The 24,608-nt window shown below is 52.1% G+C and overlaps 3 protein-coding genes across 8 annotated transcripts in view; all 3 read left to right on the forward strand.

The window, feature by feature from the left end:
* The first annotated feature begins 3,518 nt into the window (after positions 1-3,518).
* Positions 3,519-6,097, forward strand: HOXD8 (homeobox D8). Of its 3 annotated transcripts, XM_038143521.1 has the most exons (3): positions 3,772-4,257; positions 4,534-4,681; positions 5,254-6,095. In XM_038143521.1, exons 1-3 carry the CDS (start codon positions 4,141-4,143, stop codon positions 5,547-5,549), a joined length of 561 nt encoding a protein of 186 aa, XP_037999449.1. In that variant the 5' UTR covers positions 3,772-4,140; the 3' UTR covers positions 5,550-6,095. The 3 variants fall into 3 exon arrangements, with proteins under 3 accessions (XP_037999448.1, XP_037999447.1, XP_037999449.1); XM_038143520.1 differs by having other exon boundaries at positions 3,519-4,681; positions 5,257-6,097; XM_038143519.1 differs by having other exon boundaries at positions 3,542-4,681; positions 5,254-6,096.
* Positions 6,098-9,500: 3,403 nt separating this feature from the next.
* Positions 9,501-24,608, forward strand: part of HOXD3 (homeobox D3) — a 30,965-nt gene continuing 15,857 nt past the window's right edge. Inside the window, exon 1 of the mRNA XM_038143078.1 lies at positions 9,501-9,629. The gene's annotated coding sequence lies outside the window, so the exon portion shown is untranslated. The remainder of the gene's footprint in view (positions 9,630-24,608) is intronic.
* LOC119703332 (homeobox protein Hox-D4) lies at positions 9,512-23,434 on the forward strand. Of its 4 annotated transcripts, none has more exons than XM_038143075.1 (4): positions 9,522-9,629; positions 17,813-17,839; positions 18,300-22,379; positions 22,785-23,434. In XM_038143075.1, the coding sequence occupies exons 3-4, from the start codon at positions 21,971-21,973 to the stop codon at positions 23,087-23,089; spliced, it is 714 nt and encodes a 237-aa protein (XP_037999003.1). In that variant the 5' UTR covers positions 9,522-9,629; positions 17,813-17,839; positions 18,300-21,970; the 3' UTR covers positions 23,090-23,434. The 4 variants fall into 4 exon arrangements, with proteins under 4 accessions (XP_037999002.1, XP_037999003.1, XP_037999004.1 ...); XM_038143073.1 differs by lacking the exon at positions 9,522-9,629 and adding an exon at positions 16,004-16,561; XM_038143074.1 differs by having other exon boundaries at positions 9,512-9,629; positions 17,813-22,379.

The raw sequence follows: 24,608 nt of genomic DNA on the forward strand, positions 1-24,608 counted from the left end.
CTGTCTCACCCTTGGAGCCGCTCGCCATAGGCCTAGCTCCTGCCGGTCCCCGGCTAGCTGCGTCCCTGCCCGCGGTGCCTGTTGTATTCATTAGCCACTCCGTGTCTCCAGCCACGGGCCTGTTGTAATTGTTGTCACTTATTACACAATAAAGTCTGCCGTGACCCAACGACAGCGCTGCGGTGAGAGGAGAAATCTCTGTGCGCCCCTCGCGATGCGCCCCGCGCCGCCGGCCCTGCCGCGCAGCCCCGCGCAGCCCCGCGCAGCCCCGCGGGCCGGGCCGAGCTGCCCAGCAGCACCTCCGGCAGCCTCCCCGCCTCCCCGAGCCGCATCTGCTGCCAGAGGTCAGCGCGGAGGGGCCGCGTAGGTGCGCCCGCCGTGCCGGGCCCGGGCCTCAGGTACCAGCGCTCGAACAAACACCAGCGATCCCTGGGGATCGGTTAGGAAATACTTCCACACCGGTCCTCAGGAGCCAAGGAAACACAATGATGCCTATTCGGTTAAACATGGGGTTTATTCCTGTTTTTTTCTTCCTACCGGGTCCCCTCTAACCTCTGCTTTCTGTAAGTGGGAGGCTGGAAGCTCTGGAGGGGACGCGGCCGCTGCCAAACGTTCGGCTTTGTTGGGGGAGCTCATTTAGCAACGCGCCTCATGCCTTCTGCATTTATAAACACACATGACTTTATCGAGATAATTGAGATGAAGTTCATTGTAAAAAATGCTTTGTTTAAAGAGCAACCATTAAAATGAAGGACCCGTAAATATTTACGAGCAGTTCGGTTAATTCAAGATTAAGGGGAGAGCCGAAAGACCTGGTGTTTAATGTTTTTTACCTCTGTGAATAAAAAAAAAAGAAAAAAAAAAAAAGAAAAAAAAAAAAAAAAAAAAAAAAAAGAAAAAAGAAAAAAGCAAAAGCATGCACCGCCAGGAAAAGGTGTTGCATTGCTTCCCATCCATTGTCGAGAAGATACCTATAATTCTTTTAAAACAGGAAGAACCGTGGTATAATAAAACCATTGAGATGGCTAGACGTCTGGACCTAATGAGTTTACGATATGCTATGGCACTTTTCTTTGAAAGCACCTTATTTTGATGTTTGTGTTTGTTAGGGGGGAAAAAAGGCAAAAAAATGCAGACAAACTAGGTCTTAAAACCTTGGACTATAAATTTCACTATGTCAGCATTGGGCCAAGGCAACAGACTCAAAAAGGACCTGAAGGTCACGAAACAGAGATTTTACGAAGTCCACTTATTTGTTGAAATGTATTTTATTGGATATTCTACTGCAATGAATCCTACGATGCCAGCCCCAATATTTTCGCCAATGCCCATGGCGGGGGTGGCAGGGTGGCGGGGGGGGGGGAAGGGCGTGTGTGTGTGATCTGTAACAACACATAAACAACATCCTTCTACACAAAACTGCATTGTGTTGATTCCAGCAGAGGCTCTGTTAAGAAATTTTCACCAAGCCCACACCATCTTTTTAATATTTTATATCAGGCAGACTGACGCATTTTACCTCATACATTTTTTTCCTTTTGTTTACCTGTTTTTACTATTGCGTGCATTTATTTCAAAATGGTAGAAAGAAAAACCAAACATCTCGATCGATGAAATGCAGTTCATCTACGGAAATTACTTTTAGTGTCGAACAGAACAATTCAATTCCTACCCGTTGGTTGTGTTAATAATATATGTTTCCACATATGCACAGTCTCGTGCAGGCGCGTTATACCGAACAATTCACAGGCATGTGTGATGAAGGAGGGGGTGAACAAAGATTCATCTTTACTTTTGTTTACATAAATCAATTCATAAATACATAAAAGCGCGGGCAAACGAAATAACATCTTCAATACAAAAACGTATAACTCTGAGACTACCACACATGGAGATTTCATGGTGTAATATGTGGGGAAACATGATCGAAAACGCGATAGCAGTCGTCTTCAAAGCTCAGGCGTCTTTCCTGGCTGCCATGTGTAAACGAGGCGCATTCTTTGTATGCAGTTAATTATAGCTCTGGCAAAAAAATAAAAGAGGGTCACCGAAACGTGCTAAGAAAATGGCACTGTAAACTTAAGGGGGGAGGGGGGGGAAGAAAAAAAAAAAAAAGGAAAAATGAAAGAAAAAGGAAGAAACCCAACCCAAGCCCAGAAAGCAGAGGAAGAGTCGGTCAGCGCTGGCCCCGCCGGTGCTCCGCAGTTTGAGCTCCCGGCGAGGCGGCGGCCGGCGGGGCCCAAGGGCGGCGGGCAGCGCGGGCAGCGCCGGGCGGGGGCGCCGCTGCCGCTGCCGCAGCGCACCGCCAGAGGGCGCCCGCGCTCCACCCTTGCGCGGCCGCCGCGCCCCGCTCTGCGCGCCCGCGGCCGGGGCTGCGCGCTCCCGCCGCGGGGCCGCGCCGGCCCGCGCAACTAACGCCCCGCCGGGAGCGCAGGAGGAGGGGCGGCGGCGTCTGCCGTGGATGCGGGAAGCAGCCACTGCCCCTCTGTGCCCCTCCGCAGGGTGAGGCAGCGTCGCTGCGCTGCCGCTCGCCCCCTGCCAGACGCGGCTTCCCGCCTTCCTGTGCTCCCTGGCGAAGGGCTTTTGCTGCTGTCTGTCCGTGTGCGTGTGCCCGGGCCTTTCCCGCCTTTCCCGCCTCCCCCGCCTTTCCTTGGGCTGCACGGGGATCCCTCAGAGTCCTCGAGCTCCTGAAGGCTGGTGCCCGGGCCGCGGGGCCCCTGCCCAGGCGAGGGTGTCATTGCGGGCGAAGGGCCCGTCGGGGGGCTCACATGCGGGGCAGCCGCGCTGGTCAGCGAGACAAAGCGAGTTAATCGGCCTGGAGGCGTGGGGGTGGTGGAAGAACGGGGTGTGATGTAGAAGGAGGCTGAGATGCCTTTTATGTAACCACAAGGATTTTTTTGTCAATTCACATCAGACGGTCACACGTGGCTCTGGCAGGGCCTGTATTATATTTCACCTACATTTTTCGTGTCTCTCCAAAACAGGGCGGACTCGAGCTCCTGAGGGTGTCTCTCCAAAAATCTGATTCCCACTGCAGGACGAAGCGGGAAAGAGAGGACTGGAGACGACACTTCCTGGGGTTCGGGGGCCAGCGGGGGTGGCCGGCCCGAGCAGGGGCAGCGCCGAGCCTGCTGGGCAGCGCTTTTCTTCCTTCCTTCCTCCCGGAGAACAGGGCTCACTTATTTCGGACCGAGTCCCCGAGCGGTGCTAACCGGTCACCCACACATTTTTATTTTTTTCCCCTCCCTCCCTCCCTCCCTCTCTCTCTCCCTCCCTCCCTCCCTCTCTCCCTCCCTCTCTTTGCCTTGGTAATGACGTCCACCAAGGGTAAAATGATGGAAAGTATATTCATAGGCATGATTTCCATTAAGTATCAATTAACCTGGAGCCTCAGCCATGCGTGCAAGGCGTCAAGGGTAAATGTGCATCTCATTTCCCAGCGATCTGCTCGCCTGCAAGGAAATGACCCGGAGGGCCCGTTGGCAAGGGGGCCCTGCCGCTGCTCGTTGCCGCCCTCCGGGCGCCCCGCTGTCTTCGCCTACACCCCGGCGACCCTGCGGTGGGCACCGGCTCCCCCTGAGGGGCTCTGCCCTCGCCGGCCGGCGGTGCAGGCCGCGCTCCGGGCAGTCCAGCCTGGGCGAGGCGGGCGGCGTCGCCCCGGGCAGCGCGCCCGCGGTTATCGCGCGGGATCTGCGCGGCCGCCTCGCCCCTGCGCGGCGGGGGTTCCAGCGGCTCCTAGCGAGCGCACACCGGAGGGGGGAGCGGGGTGCCGCGGCCGGGGTGGATCCGGGCAGGGCTGGGCCGAGTTTTTTTCTTGCCCGAGGAGCGGCACATGTAAACTGAAGCCAAAAGTCCCCCCTGAGCTCATGAGCGTGCGTGTGTGTGTGTGTGTGTGTGTGCGCGGGCTGCTGTGTGCCTAATAGGAAATAGTAAAAGCAGTGAGGCAGGTCATTTTGGGAGCGATTATAATCCAGTCCTGGTCACCACATACACGGAGAGCAGGAGCGGGGAGCGCACGGGCCAGCGGCGGCGACGGCGGCATGAGCGCGGCGTAGAGGCACCGGCGGCGGCGGCGGCGGCGGCGGCGGCGGCGGCGTGAGGAGCGCCCCGTGCCCCCGCCCGCCGCTGCCCCCCTCCCCGATGAGCTCCTACTTTGTCAACCCGCTCTACTCCAAGTACAAGGTGGCGGCGGCGGCGGCGGCGGCGGCGGGGGAAGCCATCAATTCCCCGTACTACGACTGTCACTTCGCACCCGAGGTGAGCGGCCGACACGCCGCCGCCGCCGCCGCCGCCGCCGCCGCTCTGCTCTACGGGAACGGCGCGGCCGCCGCGGGCTTCCCGCACCCCGCGCCCGGCGGGGCAGGGGGCGGCGGCGGCGCGGCCCCGGACTTTTACCACCCGGCCGGGGGGAGCCCCACGGCCGCCTACCAGCCGCCTCCTCCTCCCCCCGCCGCGCCTCCGCCTCCTGCCCCCTGCAGCGGGGTTACCTGTCACGGGGAGCCCGCTAAATTTTACGGATACGATAACTTACAGAGACAGCAGATTTTTACGACACAGCAAGAGGCCGAGCTGGTACAATATCCTGACTGTAAATCGTCCAGTGCTAATATTGGCGAGGAACCAGACCACTTAAATCAGAGCTCGTCTCCTGCTCAAATGTTTCCCTGGATGAGACCACAAGGTTGGACGCAGTCAAAAATTTGCTTCCATCTCACGTCTGAGTTTGAAACTTTCTTTTCCTCCTCCCGCTTCTTTCTCGCTGCCTCTCTCTCCCTGCCTCTGTCTCCCCCCCTCCCTACCTCTCTCACCGCGATTCCTATCACCGCGGTGGCTTGGGATAATAAAGAGATGCAGTGAGCAAGCAGAAGCCTCTGCAGCAGGCAGCTACCAACCCAAGAGTAGCCTCCGAGACGCCTCTCGAGCGCTGAGGCGCCCCTGACACGCTCGCCTGTCTCCCGCCGCTGCTGCCTGAACGAGAAGGGTGCAGGGTCGGGAAGGGGGTGGCATACAAGATGATAAAGTGACCCCTATGCAGAAGGACAGCTGAGGCGCTTTGTGCATTTACTATCGCTGTGTTCCTCTCACTCGAGTGCAAAGCTCTAGACTCCTCTGTGCCCTGTGCTTTCTCTCCCTGCGGTTCTGCGGGGCTTCTCTCGAGGGATTCCGGAGGGACAGGAGTCCTCGCTGCCTGCCTGCGCCTTGTTTTGAACGGCCACACCAACCTCCAAACCCCTGTGTTTTTGTTTTAAACAGCAGCGCCGGGTAGGAGGAGAGGAAGACAAACATACAGTCGATTCCAGACTCTAGAGCTGGAAAAGGAGTTCCTATTTAACCCCTATCTGACCAGGAAGAGAAGGATCGAGGTGTCCCACGCACTAGGACTCACCGAGAGGCAGGTAAAGATCTGGTTTCAGAACAGGAGGATGAAATGGAAAAAAGAGAACAACAAGGACAAATTCCCCGCTTCCAGACAGGAGGGAAAGGAAGGGGAGGCCAAAAAGGAAGCACATGATCTGGAAGAAGACAGAGCTGAAGGCCAGACGAATTAGTTTTTGCCCCAAATGTCTTTGTTAAAGTCAATCAAAAAAATGACCAGGGCTAAAGCCCGACATCTCGGCTCATCCGCACCTCTACGTGATCTTGTCGTGAGACGAGTGGCCCCATGTCCCTCCGTTTGACATGTCCCTGCTTTGGATGCTTCACTTGTTTGTGCTTTTATTTTGTTTATTAGCGTATCCAGAACGATCTCTAGATTTAACATTTAATCTACTTTTTTTTTTTCAAATTTGATACAGAGTTTCTAGCAATAAATTTCTAATGATATACAAATATATCTATATATATATTTGCAATCTTAAAAGACGGTGATTGTGGGAAACTTTCTAATAATAAATATTAATAAGTAAGACATTTAACAATGCTTTATTAATCAAGACAAGTGCACTTGTACTATTTTAATTCTTATTCTTATATTATGTTGAATAAATTAAATAAATTTAATAATCTTGGAGAAAATATCCTAGGAATATATTTAACCTTCTTCCATAATATTTGATTAAAATAAACCGAATTTATTCTATTATAAAATGCATCGGCATCTCTATATTCCTTTTGTAATTTACTCCTCAAGAATCCTTGAGTCCCCCCTGCGCCCTCCCCCATCTCTCCTCCGATGCCGGGTGTTTCTGCGGGGTCTGGGAATGGCACATTGCGTACAAAACCTGCTTTTTGCTCCCTGCCCCGAGGGCTGCCGTGGTCCAAGCAGCGGCCAGCGGGGACTGCGGCCTCACCTGCGAGCGGAGCGCAGGCTGCGGGCCGGCCCCGTTGTGCGCCCGGGCCTTGCTGTCGCCTTCTCCCGCCGCGCAGCCCGGGCTGCGGGGCGGCCGTGCAGGAGAGCGCTGCCGGCAGCCGCGGCCCTCACACTCCGGAGCCCTTTGCTGCCAGCCCGGCTGCAGGGAGAGAGCCCGGAGAGCATTCCTGCCCCACGCCATCCCCACGGGCTGCTCCGAGCGATGCCGGGCTTCCAGCCCAGCCACACAAACCACGGCCAGAACGGGCCCGGCCTCCCCCGAGGATGGCTGACAAGCAGAGAAATACAAAGCTTTTGTGACCTTGCGTGGGGGTTTCTCGAGGGCTGTAATTCTTAGGAGTTCCAAACCATGCGTAGACCGAAAGAAAGATGTTTCTAACCCTAAATATTATCATATGATGCCTTTCCCAGCGGAGGCCGCAGCTGGTGAGGACGGAGCCTGCCTCTCGGTTCCCGCAACAACGGGAGGAAAGGTCCGCTCTGATTAGCAAAACAATTTCATTTCTCCGCTCCCTCCTCTTGCTCTCGTTCCCGGCAGGGTCCCGCAGAGCGCGGTATCAAACAGGACGGCCGAGAGCAGTCCTTTTTAGGAGTAGCAGGCAGAGGGTCGAGGGATGAGGTATAAATCTCTAGCGAGATTTTTACGTCATTTTTTTTCCCTACCGGCTGACGCTCCCCTGAGTAATGGCTCCGTGAAGGAAATCGAATGGACGCGCCAGAAACCGCGACAAACACGATATATAATTCTATTTTCTGCCCAGAAACGAGCGTGATCCCGACGAGGCCGGGGCTGAGGCGAGGCCTTGCTGGGAAAATTGCAGCCAGGTTCCCGAGGAGGTGCCGCCCGCCGCTCTGCCCGCCCGCCGCTGGGCCCTTCTCTGGCACCCACCGCTTCGCTCGGGGAACGCACCCGGCGCGGCGGGACCCGCCGTCCACGGGGATGGGACTTGTGGGGCGGGTTTGGTTCATTTCGTTTCCCTTCCTCTTCCCCGCTCCCCACCACCGAGGCAGGCACGTTTCCACTGCTGCAAAGCTCTGGAGGGAGGCACGAGCCGGCGGAGCTATTGTTCTTGGTTTTATTTTAATCGCCTAGTTGGCCAAAGGTTGTAAACAAGGGGAAGCTGCAACAAAGCGGTGAAATAAACATTTTTGCTGCATGGATTTGCATAAATACACCGGAATCCGTAGTGTCAAGGGAGGATGCGGGGCTGGTGGCTGCGCGTTTAAAGTAAACCGGTGGCCCGACGCGCAAAACCCCCTGGCTTTCCAAAACAATACTCGTGCTAGTGACACCGACATATTTGGTGTCCGGGCAGGAAAAGCCTCTCGCTTTTGCTGCGCTGGCGGCGGAGGCCGGGCTCAACACGGTTCCGGCGGCCCTGCTGCGGGAAAGCCGTGCCGGTGCCGCCCGCTGCCATCCCTGGCTGCCCGAGAGGCGAAGGCGCGTCGAGGACCTTCACACACCAGCGGAGCGCTCTTTAGACTAGTACTTGTCCGGAAAAGAGCTGCTGCGCTGCTGCGGTAGTTGTCTTTAATTACCGGACAAAGAATAAAATTAAAATATTCCTGAAGAAGTTTCCGTTTCGTTGCTCTCCTAGGACCGACTGGGAACGCAGCCACGCAGGCAAAAACTGGCTTCCCTGAGCCCGTACAATTGGCGAAGGCCTAGTGGTAACTAGAATCGCCCCAATCTTACTCATTAAGAATAACAAAACATCGCTGTAGCTGTTAAGGCATTTACCCCCATAGCCTGGCATCTGAACCTCTACTTCGGTTTCACTTGGAAACTTGCTAAGAAAAAAGGTAACAGAGTCAAGAATTGACCCAGGCGGCCACCGAGCCCCCTGTAAAACCGGAGCCATCGGACTTTTGGCAAGGAACAGCCGTAGCTGCGCGGGTTGCGGCGGGAGCGGCGGCGAGAGGCCGCCTGAGAAGGCCGCGGAGTGGATGTACCGCGCCTTCGGTTTCCGCGGAATTTTTCCGTTCCCTTGAAGAGCAGCTCAGCGCGGCCGTGGGTGCTGCAGAGACACCAAGAGAGTGGCCATAGCCTCCGCCGAGGCAATATTCAAAGGTGTGCAGCTGCCTGAAGCAGAGTGTTTAAAAGATCCAACCACGATCCTACGTCTTTAGGCGTGTTTACTTTTGTTAGCAGTTACAACCGGCACGGGGGTCACGGATTGAGGGCCCTGGCTATTCCCTGAAACAAAACTTGAGCAAGAAACATCCACAGTACTCCGTCTCCGAGCCAAGTATTCCTAGTGGACACAGGCCCATTTTAATTTCTTTTTTTTTTTAGAATACTTTCTAGGAATCGGATTTTCCCTGTTGGTGCCCCGGGAAGGTTTTATCGAGGGCGGAGGCAGCCTGCACTGGGCGCGGTGACAGTACCCGGCGCAACCTGCGGGAACCGCACACTGCGGGGTGGGCAAGAGGCTCGGACTATTTTTATGTCAGCGACGGCTTCCGCTTCAGTAGTGGGCGCTCAAGCAGATGTGGTTTCTTTTAGTGCCCGGCGGAGCGGTGGGGAGGGGTGGGAGAAGAGGGTGGGGATGCGGGTTAAGCCCCGTTTCGTTTGGCAAGGAACGGATCCTTCGGCACAGTGCCCTGCCCCTCTTTACGCGGTTCCGCGACCGCTTGCCCCTCTCTCCGCGGCCCGCGCGGATCTCCCGCGTCCCGGCCGTGCTGGCGGGGCTCCGCCACCGCGCTCGTGGCGCGCAGGCCGAGGGCAGGCGGGACCGAAGCCTCAGTAAAAGCGCAGCGCGCAGGCGAAAGAAACATGGCGCTGGGAAGCAGTATGTGCAAAATCCGCAAGGAATTGCAGTAAATTCCTTTTTGTTTGAAGAAAATTTACAACTTGGTAATAGACCTTTTTATGACCTATTTGGGCTCGTCATTGGCTGCGGCTGGTCATGTGCAGGCAGCGAGCGCTTTCATGGCCTTTTCCTGATTTCCCTGGCGAATTTCCCCCCGCATTCTGCCTTCAGAGAGCCTCAGCCCCTCTTTTTCTAACCTTTGTCTAGGCTGAGGTGTATGGCAGTCGCCCTCATGTTTGCGCCCCTCTCCCCCAAACCCGCGGCCGGTCCCGCCGCCGCTGCACTGACACTTCCCCGGCCCCGCGCCGCCTCCTCTCCCGCGCCCACGGAGGGATGCGCGGAGACCCGCGCCCGCCGCCGCGCCGCCTGCAGCCCCTCGCTCTTCTCCCACCTCTCGATGCCCCCGCTGCCGCTATCTCCTCCGGTACACGGATTGCTACACGGGTGCAAAATGGATTACAGCGACCCTCCCGGGCTTCTCCGCAGGCGGGCAATGCCGCGATCTGGTAAGCACTCAGTTCCCTCGGGCTGGTCGCCGGTACTCCGCGGTATGTGGCACGGCACCGGCTCCCCTGTCCTCCTGTCCCTCTTCATCACCTGTCCCTCGAAAACCCTTCTTCTTCCATTTAGTATTGCCGTTACTATTTTTACCGCTATGATTGCTGTTGCTATTACTGCTATTGTAATAATCGGTGGTGTTATTATTATTAATGGTGGTTGCGGGCATGCCGCAGAGTGAGAGCGGCTGTTGCGCGCCGTCTTTCGCGGAAAATGCGCCGCGGGCCACGATGTCTTGGTGTTCCGCGGAGAGGGGCGGAAGGCTGGGGCGCGGTGCGCACAGGCAGAGCCTCGCCTGCCGGTGGGGTTTCTTCCGATATGAGGCCCTCTGGTTTTGGGATACTTCTTTCGCCCTGCCAGCCTGAAGCGTGCTGTGGTGATGCTCTAGTTCGTTTTCCCCATGGCGAAAGGGCAGTCGAGTAACTTTAAAGCCTAACAGGTGTTTTCGAAGGACAATCGGGGTCAGAGCTCCCGCGGGGGCGGAGGGCGCGGGGCGGCTCCGCCGAGCCGGTCGAGCCGGGGGCTGTGCCCGGGGCCAGTCCCGGGAGCCCTCGCCTGCCCCGCAGGGACTTTTTCTCACATCCTTGTCCCGCTGCAGCGCGGAGCCAGGGCTGCGGCTCCGAGCTGCTCGGTGGGCAGCACACGGGCCGGGCTCGGCAGCCGGAACGCGGGGGCGGCTGCCCGGACACAGGGCCAGGAGCGCCCGGCCGCAACACGGCTACTACCCACGTGGAAATCATCGGGGGCTAAAAGGAGGACAAGCTCTCGGAAATAAACCCAACAACAAATCCTTGGGTTTATTTTAAAATGTGTCGAGGAGATAGAATAGTTCACTATTCCTGTGTTACTCATATATGTATACACATCCATATTCACATTACCTATATTCATACTTGTATATCGTATCCACACATCCATTTCTCTCTGTAAAACACACATTCTTTGGAAGTACGTTGTTGTGAACGTATATATGCTTTACTTATTTCATGTTCATTTTCAATCATTTTCATGTTCATGCCCGGTGGAAAACCCGCCGTTTGGTATTTAGCGTTCACATCGATGCTCGGTGGTTGCAATGCACCGTGCTGCTGCACTGCAGGAATTTACCCCCTCGCCATTTACCCCGAAAGCAGCAAGTTAATTAACGGTGAAGCAGAACGCCTGACTACACAACACACAGTGAGGGTGGAAAGGTGCCAGTCATGCCCCGAGTACATATTTTGAACCCACAGAAGAAATTGTTCTTTAATCTACCCCCGAGCATCCCGCAGCCCGAGCCCCACTACAGTGAGCGATAAGATCCCTGTCCCCCCACGCTCTGCCTGTTTGCACTAGCCGGCCGCCCTGCGCTCCTGCAGGACTTGGGGATTATTTGGGACGAATCGTTTTCAACATAGCAACAGTCTTCAAGAGTAACGTGGAAAATATGCGCTGCGTTAGGTTTCACTCTCAGAATCCCTCCTAGATGACACAGTAATTATAGCTACTTAACTGTAAATCTCTCCAAAAACTTCGGAAAATCTTGTCCTTGAGTTGTTTTGAAATTATTCGTAGCCTGGGGAAAAAGAAGAAAACAAAAGCAGGATGTTCTAACAAATTCTAATGTGTATGTGTGTGTCTGCGGGTCCATCTGCTGACACATACGGATACACACATGCATTTATGATTCCACTGGTTCATGTGGGAATTCGGCTTTTTTTCTAAATGGCTTCCTTCCTGGCTTGCTTTTGCTCTTATTCTTTTTCTTATCAGATGTATTTGCTCTTATTCTTTTTCTTATCAGATGTATGTATGTATGTATTTATTTATTATTAACATTCAGGCACACATAGGTCTGTTCATGTTCTTAAACATACCTATGGAATTGTAAGTATTCATGGCAAAATACGCCTTTATATATATGGCACATATATATATTTATATGTACATGTTTATATATATATGGCACATGTGAGGACTATATTTTTATATCTATTTATGCACCTATAAAACATGGTATGAGTGTAGATGTGTTGGTGTGCCGAAATTTTTGGAGTACAAGATTCACAGTCAAATTTCTCGCACTTGCTTCGTTTCCTGGTGTGTTCGACAGAATTTGACACTGTTTTTTTTTTTTTTTTAATTTTTTTTTTTTTTTGGTCTGTCTGTGTGTGTGTGCGTGTGTGTTGAAAGGAAACAGCCGATCCCCAGTGCACCCTTTACTGACGCACGGGCAGTATAAAAACACCATCACAAAGCAGCTGGCAGGAAGCGGCAGCCCACTGACAGTGCCGGGGGTACCGCTGGCACCGGCTGCCATTTGGGAAGTCAGGTTGGCTCCCGCTTATCTGCTGCAGGTTGTCTGGAGAAGAAGTGCAGCCTCTGTTCCCCCAGTCTGTCAGGGCTTTGGTGCAAGAAGGGGGGGGGGCGTTGTGAACTGCGGAGCCGGGAAACCCGAAAGGACTAGGCGAAGATAGGCACCTTGGTTTTGCGTTCTGAGGAACTGAAAATCCCGCCGGTTCATTTTCACGTTCCCCCCAAAAATATGATTCCCACGGGGTGTTTTATGCGCGCTTGGGACAGAAAAAAGAAATCCGAACAAAGACGGTATTTCACCCCTCGGTTGGCAGGCAGCTGTTAAAGGTATTTACTGCTCTACTGCAGTGCGGCACTCAATGCTGCTGGAGCGGGAGAGGAAAAAACAGGAAGCGAAAGGAAAAGATGAGGCGCAATAAACATTGCAGCAGGTCGCGGAGGCAGGGCGGGGCGCGGAGGAAGGGTCTCTGCGAGAGACAAGAGGCAATAAAACTGCATTCAGCGGCAGCAGGCTCTGCCCATGCTCAGCGCTCGCCTCCCACCACCCGCGGGGGAGGGTGCGGCGAGAAGGGGAGGCAGCCCGCCGTGCCCGCCCGGTGCCCCACGCCGGGAGCCATCCAAGCTGGAGCCTGCGAGAGTGCAGGCGGCGGGGGTCACCTCAGCCGCCCGCCGGCCCCGCCGTCGCGGCCCGGCTCCGCCGCATCTGTCCGCGTGTGGGCGCACGCCCCGACGGACCGGGACGCGCTCAGCTGCCCGCGGCTCCCGCCCTCGGGGCCGCCGAGCCGGGCCGCGGAGCGACCGCCGGGGGCGCGACAGGCCCCGGCCGCAGCCACCAGCCCTTACGTCTCCACGGCCTCTTCCAGGAGAAGGCGCTGTAGGACAAGCCTGGCCGCTCTCCCCTCCGCGGGGCGAGGGGCCCACCGCCCCGCCGCCAGCCTCGGGACCCGTACCCTGCCGCCCGCCTGCCCACGGCAGAGGCCCGCCGGCGGGCGGGGGACATGGGCGGGGCTCCACCGCCCTCCTCGGGCGCCTCAAGACGCGACCCGGTGTCCCACTCTCTCCAGCGCCGCGATTTCCCGTCTCACCCGGGTCCGCAGAGCCTGGCGCGCCGCGGTGCGCGCCCTCGCGCTCTCCCCGCCTAACCCCCGGTGCCGCGGGGCTCCCCTCGTGTGCCCCGCTGCCCTCCCGGTCACCAGCCCGCGCTTTGATGTCGGGCACCCGCCTCTTCCCTCCCTGTTCCTTTGATGCGGGTGCCAGAGCACCCTCCTTCCCGCCGGCTCCCTTCCCGCGGGCAGAGCCCCCGGCCCCCGCACACCCTCCCTTGCCTCCTGCAAGCCGGGGCCCGGCACAGTTCCCTGCCTCCGCCTCACCTGTTGCCTGCAGGCTTCACCTTCCCCAGCCGTGCCCGGACACGACCCCGGCGGCACCCACCCCCACGGGCCGTGCCTACCCCGGCGAGACGCTCCCACGGCCCCCGGCCTCCCCTCCCTGCCCCACACTCCTCGCCCTCTTCCCCCGCGGACCCGAGGTGTCGCCGCCGCTGCCCCGTTTGATGTTGAGGCGCGGCCCGACGCCGCCCTGCCCGCTCCGGGCCTCTGCTGCCCCCGGATCTGCCTGCGGGCTTGGGCTGCTGCAGGCAGGGGACTTTGCATGCCCACATCCTGCTCTGCGAGGGCATGGGCGACGAGGCGACTGTTGAAAAGTCGGGGTTGTGATAAAAGCAGAGGGGCAAAATGCGTTGGACGCTATCGAGGTGCTTAGTAGGTCTTCAAAGTCAGAGATGGAGCCTGTAATTTTCTGGCAGTGTGGTCCTCGGGGTAAGATGCCGGTCGTCATGTCTGTCAAGTGGCATTGAGAGCTATGGCGGCACACATGTGATTCAATTCCCCCAACCTCTTTACCACAATTACCAGAGGGAAACCAATTGTTACTGTGTTATGTCATTACACCTCTTATCTGTCTCCAGATCATCAGCCCCAAACATGAAAACTTGCATGAAAGTCTAGAGAATGAACTGGCCAGAGCCTCAAAGTCAAATTTCACATCTGCATTTTAGAATAGGAAATGTGAAAATCGTTCTAATTCCCACTTCAAAAATCTCATGGCTAGAATTACTCAGTTAATGAAACATTTGTCTTGTCTTTAAATGAGAGGGAGCTGTATCTCAATCATCAAGTCCTCACTATCTCACAGCCTCATCTTTCACAGCCCCATGCCCTGGACACGTGTGCCTGAAACACATGCCCAGCCTGGGCCACCCCATTTGCCAGTGGCTGTCACTTCTGCAGCCTGATTGCCACGCCACCTGCCTCTCCATGGCTCTTCTCCTCCTGCACATGCCAGGCAGTCTCTCATCTCCAAACTATGGCCTTCTCTTGCCCACGAGACAGGCCAAGAGAGCTGAAGCAATCACAGACACTCAGGGAGGTGTGTGATGCTTGCTGCACTCACTGCACAGGGCCCGGAGTCCACCCATGGGCCCTGCTGCCTGGGGCCTGACCTTCGCCATACCCAGCACTCAGTGCCCGGCCTGGGGCAAACACACTCACTCTGCATCATAATTCTTGTCTCAAAGTATTTTCCCCACATTTGATTGCACTTTCCCATTATGCCCTACCCCTCATGTCCCAGCACAGCCTTTTCTTGGCCCTCTCCAGGTATGGCCACTGGGGCCCCCTGCAGCTGCCTGCTGCTGAAGCCCTTCTTCCAGAAGCCAGTGAGGTGATGTGTTTGGGGAGGAGAGTAGCTGGAGGCTGTCACAAAGGCTGATCCAGGGCCCACTATGGCCAGGCCCAGGTGCCTGAGCTCAGGGAGCTCCAGGAAGCTTGTCCCTCTGTCCCTCCAGGACTGGGAGCACAGGCTGTGCACCAGCTGAAAGAGACCCTGCAGTCAGCCCCATACAAGGCAGCCCACTCCTCTTTCTGGGATGGCTGGCTGGAGCCCCTAGGCCTGATAAAGCTTCTCAGACCATGCACTGTGTCTGAAATGCCACCTTGTGCACTGTCCCTGCCAGCTGTTCTGGGCAGGGGAGGAGGAAAGGGCTCTTCCACAGCTTAGGCCACTAAAAACCCACAAAGGCAATGCCGTGTGAGTAAGGCCATGCAAAGAGCAAGAAAAACAGTGGAATGCAAAGCCACTCTGGATCATAAAGAAGGAGAGGGAAGGACCTCGGGATGCCTCTTGTTGTCTGAAGAAAAACCAATTGTTCAGCTGTGACTGGAGACATCTGAAAAATATAGTGAGAGCTGAGCTAGCCCTTTTGGGTGACTTCATAAGAAGTAAGAGCAGACTCTAATGTTAAACAGGCACCACTCGGCTGGTGCCATCACCCAGCAAGGAATTGCATTTTGCTCGGTTTTCAGAGCTGAGCCCCCGAGCGGAGGCGCACTCTCACCCCCGGGCCGGGCGAGTGGCCGTGTCCCCTCTGCAGGCGGCCGGTCCCCGGCGGGGCTGACACAGCTCCCCGCCCTCTGGCGAAGGCACCAACCCTTCCTGGGATGCACCAGGAGCTGCTGGCCGCTCCGACGCCCCCATCTTAGCCATGATAGATTGGGAGCTGATGCCCGAGTTTCTTCATGCTGTGTGACTGCCAGGGACATTTGACTTCCTGTGCTCGGGCTCCTTGAAATTCTCATTTGCGAGCTCACACCCTGCTCCCTTCACACCAGGGCTCTTTTATTGCTTTATAACCGTCCTTAAACTTCCAGTCCTCAAAGATCTCATTGTGGCAGGCTTCACACTCTCTCCCTTTCCGAAGCCCTGTGCACTCACTGTTGGCAGCAGTTTGGTCACTTACAAAGGTCCCTCGGGTGCCCGGCGAACCTGCAGCCCCTGGCACAGCTCTTCCAAGTTTTGAGATGAATGACTCAAAGCTGTTTTGCAGGGGAGCCTCACCAAAATGCTATAAACACCCAGAGAAGGGAGAAAAGGTTCCATTTTTCAGTTGGTTTGGTTTGATGTTGGGGTTTTTTTGGGGTTTTTTGGGGGTTTTTTGTTTGTTTGTTTGTGTGTTTTTTTCGTTTTTTTGTTTTGTTTTTGTTTTGGTGGGATTATTTTTTCCTCCTAAAGTTGTGCTTCCTTGTACCCCAAGAGCTGTAAAGAAAGGCTTGAACGGGTACCCACAGAAAACACGCCCGGCTCCTTTCCCAAGAGCACTTTGGGAGTGCGAAGTCCCCTTTGCAGCTTTTCCTAAAACGCGCTCCTCAAAAAGGCCGGCATAACGCCGTGCGGCTGAGCTTCCACCCATCCCCGCTATTTCGACCCGGTCCCGTTTTATAGGACAGATTCAGAGAACCTTTATTTAGCGAATAAAAGTTTAAAGCTGAAGGTTATTTATGGTTCCACAGAGATAAGTCCTGAGTGGCTATTTAGAAGCACGTGATTCCAATAAACTTTGTTTTATGGCTTGAGAGTTGACAAGCCAAAATATAATTCCCACCATAAATTAGTTTAAGAGCATACAAGTGCAGATGCTTTCGTTCCTGGAAGCAGTAATCGGGAAAGTGTTAGCGGGGAATCGTCGGCGGAATGCGACCGTGCAGGCACCTCTGCTCCCGGGTCCCCCAGGCCGCGGGGGGAGCGCACAGTAAGTCCGCTATCCGCCTCCCTCCGCCGCCGCGCTCGGGCTCCCCGAGCCCCGCGCCGGGAGAGCGGCGGCAGCGCTGCGCCGTGGGAACGGCTCCGCCGGGAAACGGGCAGGTACCGCTCAGGTGGCTGCGGCCGCGCCGGGATGAGCCGCCTGCGCTCTGGCTGAGATTTCTGAATTTAAAGGGATTTCTTAAATGGAGATACGCTTTTTTCTCTTTTTTTTTTTTCTTTCTTTCTTTTTTTTTTTTTTTTTAATAAAACCCATGTATTTTAATAAAAAATGAAGATAAAAGAAAAGGCTCCGTAAGGGGGTGCTTAGTGCCAAAATACTGATATTAATCCACTCTCCGCGCAGGCTGTGAGTGTTACCTAGAGTAGGCAGAACTTTAAAAAAAAAAAAAGAAAGAAAGAAAAGAAAAAAGAAATAAATTAACAAGAAAGGTCTTGGGAAGCTCTATGCAGTGAACTATTGATACCGAGGCAATTGCTCTGCGTTTAATACAATAACTCGCCAAGATACCATAGGAAGGCAATACAGGAGATGAAAAATCGCTTACAGAAAATAACTCCCCAGTAGTATTTACTTTTAAATATATGACGCGTTTCAGGAGAATTAGACCAAACGTGTGGATTTGTTTCCCTTATGTGATCTTTGAATATATTTAATAAAATATTTGAAGGAAAGTTGAAGTCAAATCTACCCTTCTATAATGCAAACAAAGGCACATGTCTCGTGGCGGCTGAGAGGTTAATTAGGTGATCCTAGAAGAGAACTATTTTGGAGTAATCCGATATTTATTCTGACAAAATTGTAGGTCTTTCTGTGTTTAGCACGGATATAATGCTGCTTGGCGTATTTTGTGGGTGATGGTTTGGCAAAGGTGATCTGAATGTGACTGGATTCCCACAGAAAAAAAAAAAAAAGGCCTTTGTTATTCTTTTCCATTAGTGGAAGAGGGAGGTCTGGCTCTTCATTTCTTTAGAAATTATCCCATATAAAATTTAGATTATGAATATTAAAAGTGAAAGATCACACCCCAGGCACAGGGAAAGTGTGTATTCATAAAAAACTGCCTGAATGCAACGTGGTCCTCATTTGGAAGGGGCTTCCATCCCACCACTCCTCTGCTTGCAGGATTTACCACCAGCTCTTCTCTGCCTTCATCTATCAAACGTGGTTTGTAATTGTTCTCCAGAAATATCACCCGTATGTGGAATACAACAGTAACAAACGTTTTTATTGCAACAGGTTCTGCAGCATGGAAGAACATCCACAGTAAGTAAGCTTTTATTTCTTGTAGAGTTTCTGTTATTCGAAAATCCTGGTTCTTCCCTTCAGATCTAAAAAAACTCCAAACTATGATTCCTAATGAATATTTCTTCCTTCTCCTCCCCCACCACCCCTCCCCCCAAAAAAAACAGAAAGAAAAAAAAAAGAAAAGAAAAAAAGAAAAAAAAAAGAGAAAGGACTATGTCAGCATGTGAAGGCTCTTGTGGAGTCAGTTTGTGGTACCATATTATAATCCTGGCTAGCATTAAAAGCAGAGGTGCAGTCTCCTGGGGGTTTATTACAGGGCTGTACAGGTGTCGTCCTGCTTTTAAGCACTCCAAAGCAATTAGCAACGTTTCCATTTTAACTCAGCGGGACTGTACAGCGCCTCCCTGTGCAGAACCCAGACGGATCACGTTGTATCCCAGCACCTCATAACCTTGGCTACTCCCATTTTTTTCTCCAGACGGGATCCCAGGCAGAGCTGTGACTGCTTCCTGACGTTCCCCTCGTTTGGCACAGACTGGTGGCTGGCTGAAAGAGGCGGCAGGAGCTGGGGGCGGTCAGCGCTGGCAAGCCGGGGCAGCCCAGCTGCAGCCCGGTTCTGCGGGCAGTAGAGCTCGTCTGCTGGTGCGAGAGGTCTCGGGGCAAGGGAGACTCTAACGTGGATATAAATGCTGTGAAGGCACGGAGTAGAATGGGTATCAGAGCTTAGGAGGGCAATCTTTTACTGTAGGGGTTTTCGCATCCCAGGTGGTCCTGCCTGAGCTGCGCCAGGGGGACCAAGGGGAGGGCAGAAGATCAGTGTGCATTAGGAACTGCTGTTGAACCTTTCTGGCTCCACTGAGGAGCTGAGTGTGTTGGTCCTGGTCCTCCAGGCTGAGACCGGCTTGTCCCTCAAAGAGGGAAAGAAAGACTGCGATATTTGGAGATTCATTAGGCTGTACATCGCCCTTCCCGTTTCTGCCAGCCCGGCTCTGACCCGGAGCATGGAAAGGAGAGGAGTGTTTGCGTGTGTGCTTGTTTGCGTTTCCCCGCTTCCTCTCCCTGTTTCCTGATAAATAATCTATTTCACTATATGTGCCAAGCTTCTCCGGGTCTTTTTGTCCTCCGTTGCAATATTGGTTTTCGAGTGCTATAAATACGAACTAAAGAATCGCCTTCAGCGCTGCAATTTTAATTGTGTTCCATAGGTAACTTTCCTTCCCCCACAGCTCAGTCCTGCGCTACGTAGACGCCCTTGGCATTTTATTACAGGGTCGGCCCTAAATGTATGGATTACTTGTTTTCTGCCAACGTACATTTAGCATACTGATTATGAACCAGAATACAAAAAGCCTGATAGATCAAAAGTATTTTGTATGGGCAGTTGAACAGGAGGTGAATATATAACGCTTTTGTTCATCAATAACTCTTTGGCTTTGACCTGTCTGAGCAAGTCGTGCAATAAGGTGAAACGCAGGTCACAGCGTCTAACAAATATGAAAATGTGTAGTATTAAGCAGAACGGGGAGCTGCTGCTTCCCCAGCTCCGTCGCTGCTCCTTGGGCAGCCCCAGGCGGGCTTGTCCGCTCCCGGGGGCTGCCCCAAACGAGAGGTCTCTTTGGGGAGCGGAGGGGAGTTACCCTGCCGGTTCAGCCGGGTGGTAAATAACCCCCGTGAGGGCGGGGGGGTATCCCCTCTCCCCTCAGAGAAAGGATGCGAAAGCGGGGAGAGATGCTGAAAATAGCCGGGTGGGGATTTGAAGAATCCGGGGGGAGATTAAGGATATAAAGTCGTTTTGAGTTGCACTTGCTGTGAAGGAGGCACCGCCGCAGTGGTCAGAAAGCAGACGTTTGAAAATAGCATCTCCCAGCTCAGGCACTTGGGAGCTGGAGGCAGCCAAACAGCCCGGTACACATCGCTCGGATAAGCGCAACACCCCCAAATCTGCCCTCCGCAGTGGTTGGATGTATCACACCCGCACCATTATTTGTCCTTATGGTGCCTGTTTTAAATAGTGGAAGGAGAAGAGGTTGACCGCAGGACAGCAGTGAGGAGCTGGGTCAGACACAATTCATGAACTTTTGTACTCCTGTGTGCCGCTGTCGACAAAGTAAAAATAATGAAACTTTGTGATATGTTTGTAAATGATTTCGGCTGACCTCTCGCCCTGCCCTTCACCATAAACGCTACGGCAGGGAAAACCTGGGAGGGTGCGAGGCTAAGGCTCGCAGGCAGATCGCGGGGATAATAGCTAGACCAGCATAATAGGATGAAGGTAAATTTGGAAACTCTTTTTCCCGAGAGCAACTAACTCCAGCTTTTAATCTTATCTTTTTCACCAACCGCTGTTTCTGTTGTCGGCTGTTTTTACTTCTGTTTCGATTTTTTTAGAAATTCTGTTTTATTTGGGGGAAATTTCTAATATGTGGAGAATCTTTTCAGATTCCTGTTAGCCTAAATATTTAAAGATTCCTTACTAAATTACTTTAACCATTATTATTCTAAATAGCGCAATTTGACTGACCACGTCCATTTTCCATAGCGAGGACGTAAGTGGCAGAGAATTTAAAGAAAGAGGCAGGTCTTTCTGAGAATTTGGTAGGCGAAATTCGTCACTACGAATTGGTGGAGGGTCGTGTAGTTCTATTGCAGCAATAATAACAAGCGTGAATCTTTTCTGAAATCCCACCTTCATGCAAATCTGTATTTCAGAACTGAGTCCCAGCAGAATAGTTTGCATTCCTCAGAAGACAGTGAGAGACTAAGAGAATTGCAGAGACCTGCTATATTGTAGATGAAAACAGAATGTTATTACGTTGTCTATATATACCCTGTAGAACCGAATTTGTGTGATATTCATATAGTCACAGATTCGATTCTAGGGGAATATATGGTCGATGCAAAAACTTCACCTTTCTGCAGATGGTTAGAAGTTAAAATACTGGCGGAATCAAGAGGCATATGCGTGCTGAACACTCAGAAATTATAAAAGTTTTGCTGCCTCGCTCCTATTCGCTAGGTTTTAGGACGTTTCTTAAAACTTCGGTTGTCGTTCAGTCCTAACTCTCACTGACAATCTTTGAATTTAAACAGTTAAATTCACCAGAAGTTCCAAAATTTCTGGGGAAGAAAAAAAAAAAAAAGATATTATCTACCAATCAGTGAATGAGTCTTTTATAAGATACTCATAAATTAGCTAGATATGCTAGACGTTAGCAAAATTTCCCTGTCAAGGGTCCAGATCGCATCAAAATATTTACGACAGCAGCAAAAGCAGCATTCTCCTCGCTGGAATGTATTTACTTGTGCTCCAGGAATTATATTGATGAATGAAGACCGAATTTATCTCATTAAACCCGTGATATTTTTAACCTAATTAAATGACGTCTCCAGTTCAATTGATTGAACTTTAGTGGTTAAAAGTGAACTCTTTCTTGCCATCTGTATGATTTTATATACATACATGTATAGATTTATAAATACACGTTGGCGTTTGCGTCTGTGCACGCATACGTATGCACACGTATATTTTGAGGCTTGAAAGCGAACGAGAAGTTACTGATTGCCTAATTTTATTCAGCAGAACTAAATTCTGGTAACTTTTGGATGACCTCTGCTAGACAAAGACAGGACAGATCTATTGTACGTCATATTACCCTCTTCTTTGATGGCTTTTCTTTTCCTCGCCTGCTTATCAGTTTCTTCCCTTTTAACCCCGCTTCAGCTCATCGCTCTGTATATTCCTTTCGATTCTTTTTCTTATTTTATTTAAAGCGAGGTACCGAGCCCCGCTGGCGATCTTGGCTAGCAGATCAGACGGCAGGGCAGCATCCTCCGGGGCTGGGGGAAGCCGGCTCAGACAAAAGGCTGTGGGCAGGGCAGCGCCCGCCGCCCCGGGGTACCCCTACACCTCCGGTACCTGGTTTGCGGGTGCGGCCCGCCGGAGAGGGGGGTCATTCGGTTAGAGGGATGTTATTGAGTGGAATCGCTGGAAATGCGGGGAAATGCGGCGGTGGGCGCCCGGCTCCCCATTGGCCGGGCCGGTCACATGCCCGCCTAACTTTATTCAGTTGACAGCAAGTAGGAGGGCTCTATGGCAGGGGAAAAAAAGACAACACGAGAAAAATTAGTATTTTCTACCTTCAGAAATTAATGGCCATGAGTTCGTATATGGTGAACTCTAAGTATGTGGATCCCAAATTTCCTCCTTGCGAGGAATATTTGCAGAATAGCTACTTAGGCGAGCAGGGGGCCGAGTACTACAGTGCCTCGCAGGGCGCTGATTTCCAGCACCAGGGACTCTACCCACGGTCAAACTACAGCGAGCAGCCCTTTAGCTGTAGCAATGCCCAGGGCTCTGCCGGGCAGCCGCGGGGTCACGGACAGGAGCAATCCGGCCCGGCGAGCCACTTCCCCGGCCCAGCAGAGCATTGTCCACCGCCTCCAATGTCCAACTCGCGAGCCTGCAGCCAGCAGCCGGCCCTCAAACCCCCAAACGGCTCCGCAGTTAAGCAGCCGGCAGTAGTTTATCCCTGGATGAAGAAAGTCCATGTTAACTCGGGTAAGGATCCTCTTCTTACTTTGCTCTTCTACCCTGCTCCCGATCGCCTCAGCGGCGCTCTGCCGAGTCCCTGCCAGGCTCGTGGGCGAGCTTTTTAAACCGAGGTGGCCAATTACACTCGCCATAAATTTTTATTGCTGAGGAAATAGGCCGTTGGCCGTGCGGGGCTTTGGCGTGCAGGATAAAACTCCATTTTAGGAGCCTTCTAGAGGCTCCCAGCCTACCTAGCTGCGTGTGCCCGTAGCGCCTGCCTCAAACGAGGGGGGAAAGCAGCCCGGCCATTGTAAGCGAGTGGGACGAATCCAGCTCGGCCGCATGCTCGCAAGCTCGTAAGGTTTTCTTTTGTAAAGTCGGACCGGCAAGTCAAGATTAGCTTTGTAAAAGTTCTCCGTATTTTTTTCCCAGTGAATCCCAATTACAACGGAGGGGAACCTAAACGCTCCCGCACAGCTTACACCAGACAGCAAGTCCTAGAACTGGAAAAAGAATTTCATTTTAACAGGTACCTGACCAGGCGCCGCCGTATCGAGATAGCCCACACTTTGTGTCTCTCTGAGCGCCAGATCAAGATCTGGTTTCAGAACAGAAGAATGAAGTGGAAAAAAGATCACAAACTGCCCAACACGAAGGGCAGATCTTCTTCCTCTGGTTCAAACCCCCATTTACAAACTGGTTCCAAGGACCATCAGACTGACTTGACAACTTTGTAGAAGAGGTGAAATTTTCCATTTCATCCTTCGCTTCTGACCAGTACTGTACATAACTGACACTGCCCAAGCAGAACCTGCATGTAGCAGCTAAGGACACGAGAAACTGTCATCTTTCTTTAAGGTACTGTTGTACAAAGGAGACAAAATGACGCTACTTTGGACTTTATTTTATTTGCCTCTGCTAGCACAACCTAAAAAAGGAAAACAAAAAAAAAAAAAAAAAAAAAAAAAGGAAAGAAAGAGAGGGAAAAACAAACAAACAAACCATCATGCAGGCAGTGGGAATTGGGAAAATATTAAATGAGACCTTCTGTCCTTAAAAATAATAAATCATTGAAAATGAAACTGTCCTGTGTTTCAGTTTTGAATTCTGAAGTGAAGATCGGATGCTTTATTCTGGGATTTATACTTTTAATTGTCTTTTTATCCCATGCAATTTCGGGAGAATGCATTTTGGGCAAGTTGAGGACAGGAAATTCATGGCATAGTCTTTTATTCGAACATAAAGACTAGTAATTGTGAACTTTTTTTTTTTTTTTTTTTTTTTTTGGTGCTGCTTTACCTTTCTCGGTGTAATGAAAATTCTTGCTCATTTCCATAACGTCTCAGAAAGTGTGCATAGAAATGAAGTGGAAACGGGTTATTTTATGTTCTGGTAATGTTAGTGTATTTATTTATTTGTTGCATAGGAGAATGAAGACAAAAAGAAAAATAGTCAAACCAAAAACGAGGAAGGGGAGATGAAATACAGTATTTTTCCTTCCCAGTCTCATGAACACATATGTAATGTTTACTTGTCTTGAACGTACACAACTTTCTTGTTCCCCCCACCCCTTGTTTTTAGATTTCCATCTTTGTGAATAGGAAAAGTGTCCCTGCTTCTTACCGTGTACCATCCAGAGCTAACAGGCTTGAAATCTGTTTCCAAAGTCTGCTCTGTTCAGCGCTGTGCTTTAAACCATCGATACCTCATTTTAAAATGGAAAGAAAAAAAGGAAAAAGAAAGAGACGAGACCACAAAGAACAACCCCACAAAAAAAAACCAAGAGCAACCCAGACTGAAAAATTAATGTAATTTCTGATACAAACTGAGCCATTCAAAGCTGAAAGCTGAACACGTTATTTCAATCACATTTTAAATTTCTTTTCTGCTAGAGAGAGGTACTCTATGTGGGTTGCTGATTTGTTTTGTTTTGGGTTTATATTGGGTTTTTATGGCTTTGGTTTGTTTAGTTTTTAGGTTTGGGTGGGTTTTTTAAGATTGGGTAGGGCTTTTTTTCGTTGTTGTTTTAGTGGGGTTTTTTTCTGGTTTCAGTGGGGTTTTTGTGGGCTTGTTGTTGCTGTTGTTGTTGTTTGTTTTGTTTTGTTTTGTTTTGTTTTGTTTTTAGAACAGTGATTGTTTTTAAGCAAACCATGACACATGACTGCAATGGTTGGAAATCTCAGCAAGTTGCTTTCAGGAAAGATGAAAGGCTTGGATGGGAGCAGAGCTGGTCGAATACCCACGAATTTGTCCCTG

This window comes from Motacilla alba, chromosome 7, assembly GCF_015832195.1.
Source record: "Motacilla alba alba isolate MOTALB_02 chromosome 7, Motacilla_alba_V1.0_pri, whole genome shotgun sequence".
Lineage (NCBI taxonomy): Eukaryota > Metazoa > Chordata > Aves > Passeriformes > Motacillidae > Motacilla > Motacilla alba.

Bases quoted from the DNA above. Each gene is read 5' to 3' on its own strand.
- LOC119703332 (XM_038143074.1), top strand. From the start codon at position 21,971: ATGGCCATGAGTTCGTATATGGTGAACTCTAAGTATGTGGATCCCAAA. The intron at 22,380-22,784 runs GTAAGGATCCTC...TTTTTTTCCCAG, and splicing joins GAAAGTCCATGTTAACTCGG to TGAATCCCAATTACAACGGA.
- HOXD8 (XM_038143519.1), top strand. From the start codon at position 4,141: ATGAGCTCCTACTTTGTCAACCCGCTCTACTCCAAGTACAAGGTGGCG. The intron at 4,682-5,253 runs GTTGGACGCAGT...TGTTTTAAACAG, and splicing joins TCCCTGGATGAGACCACAAG to CAGCGCCGGGTAGGAGGAGA.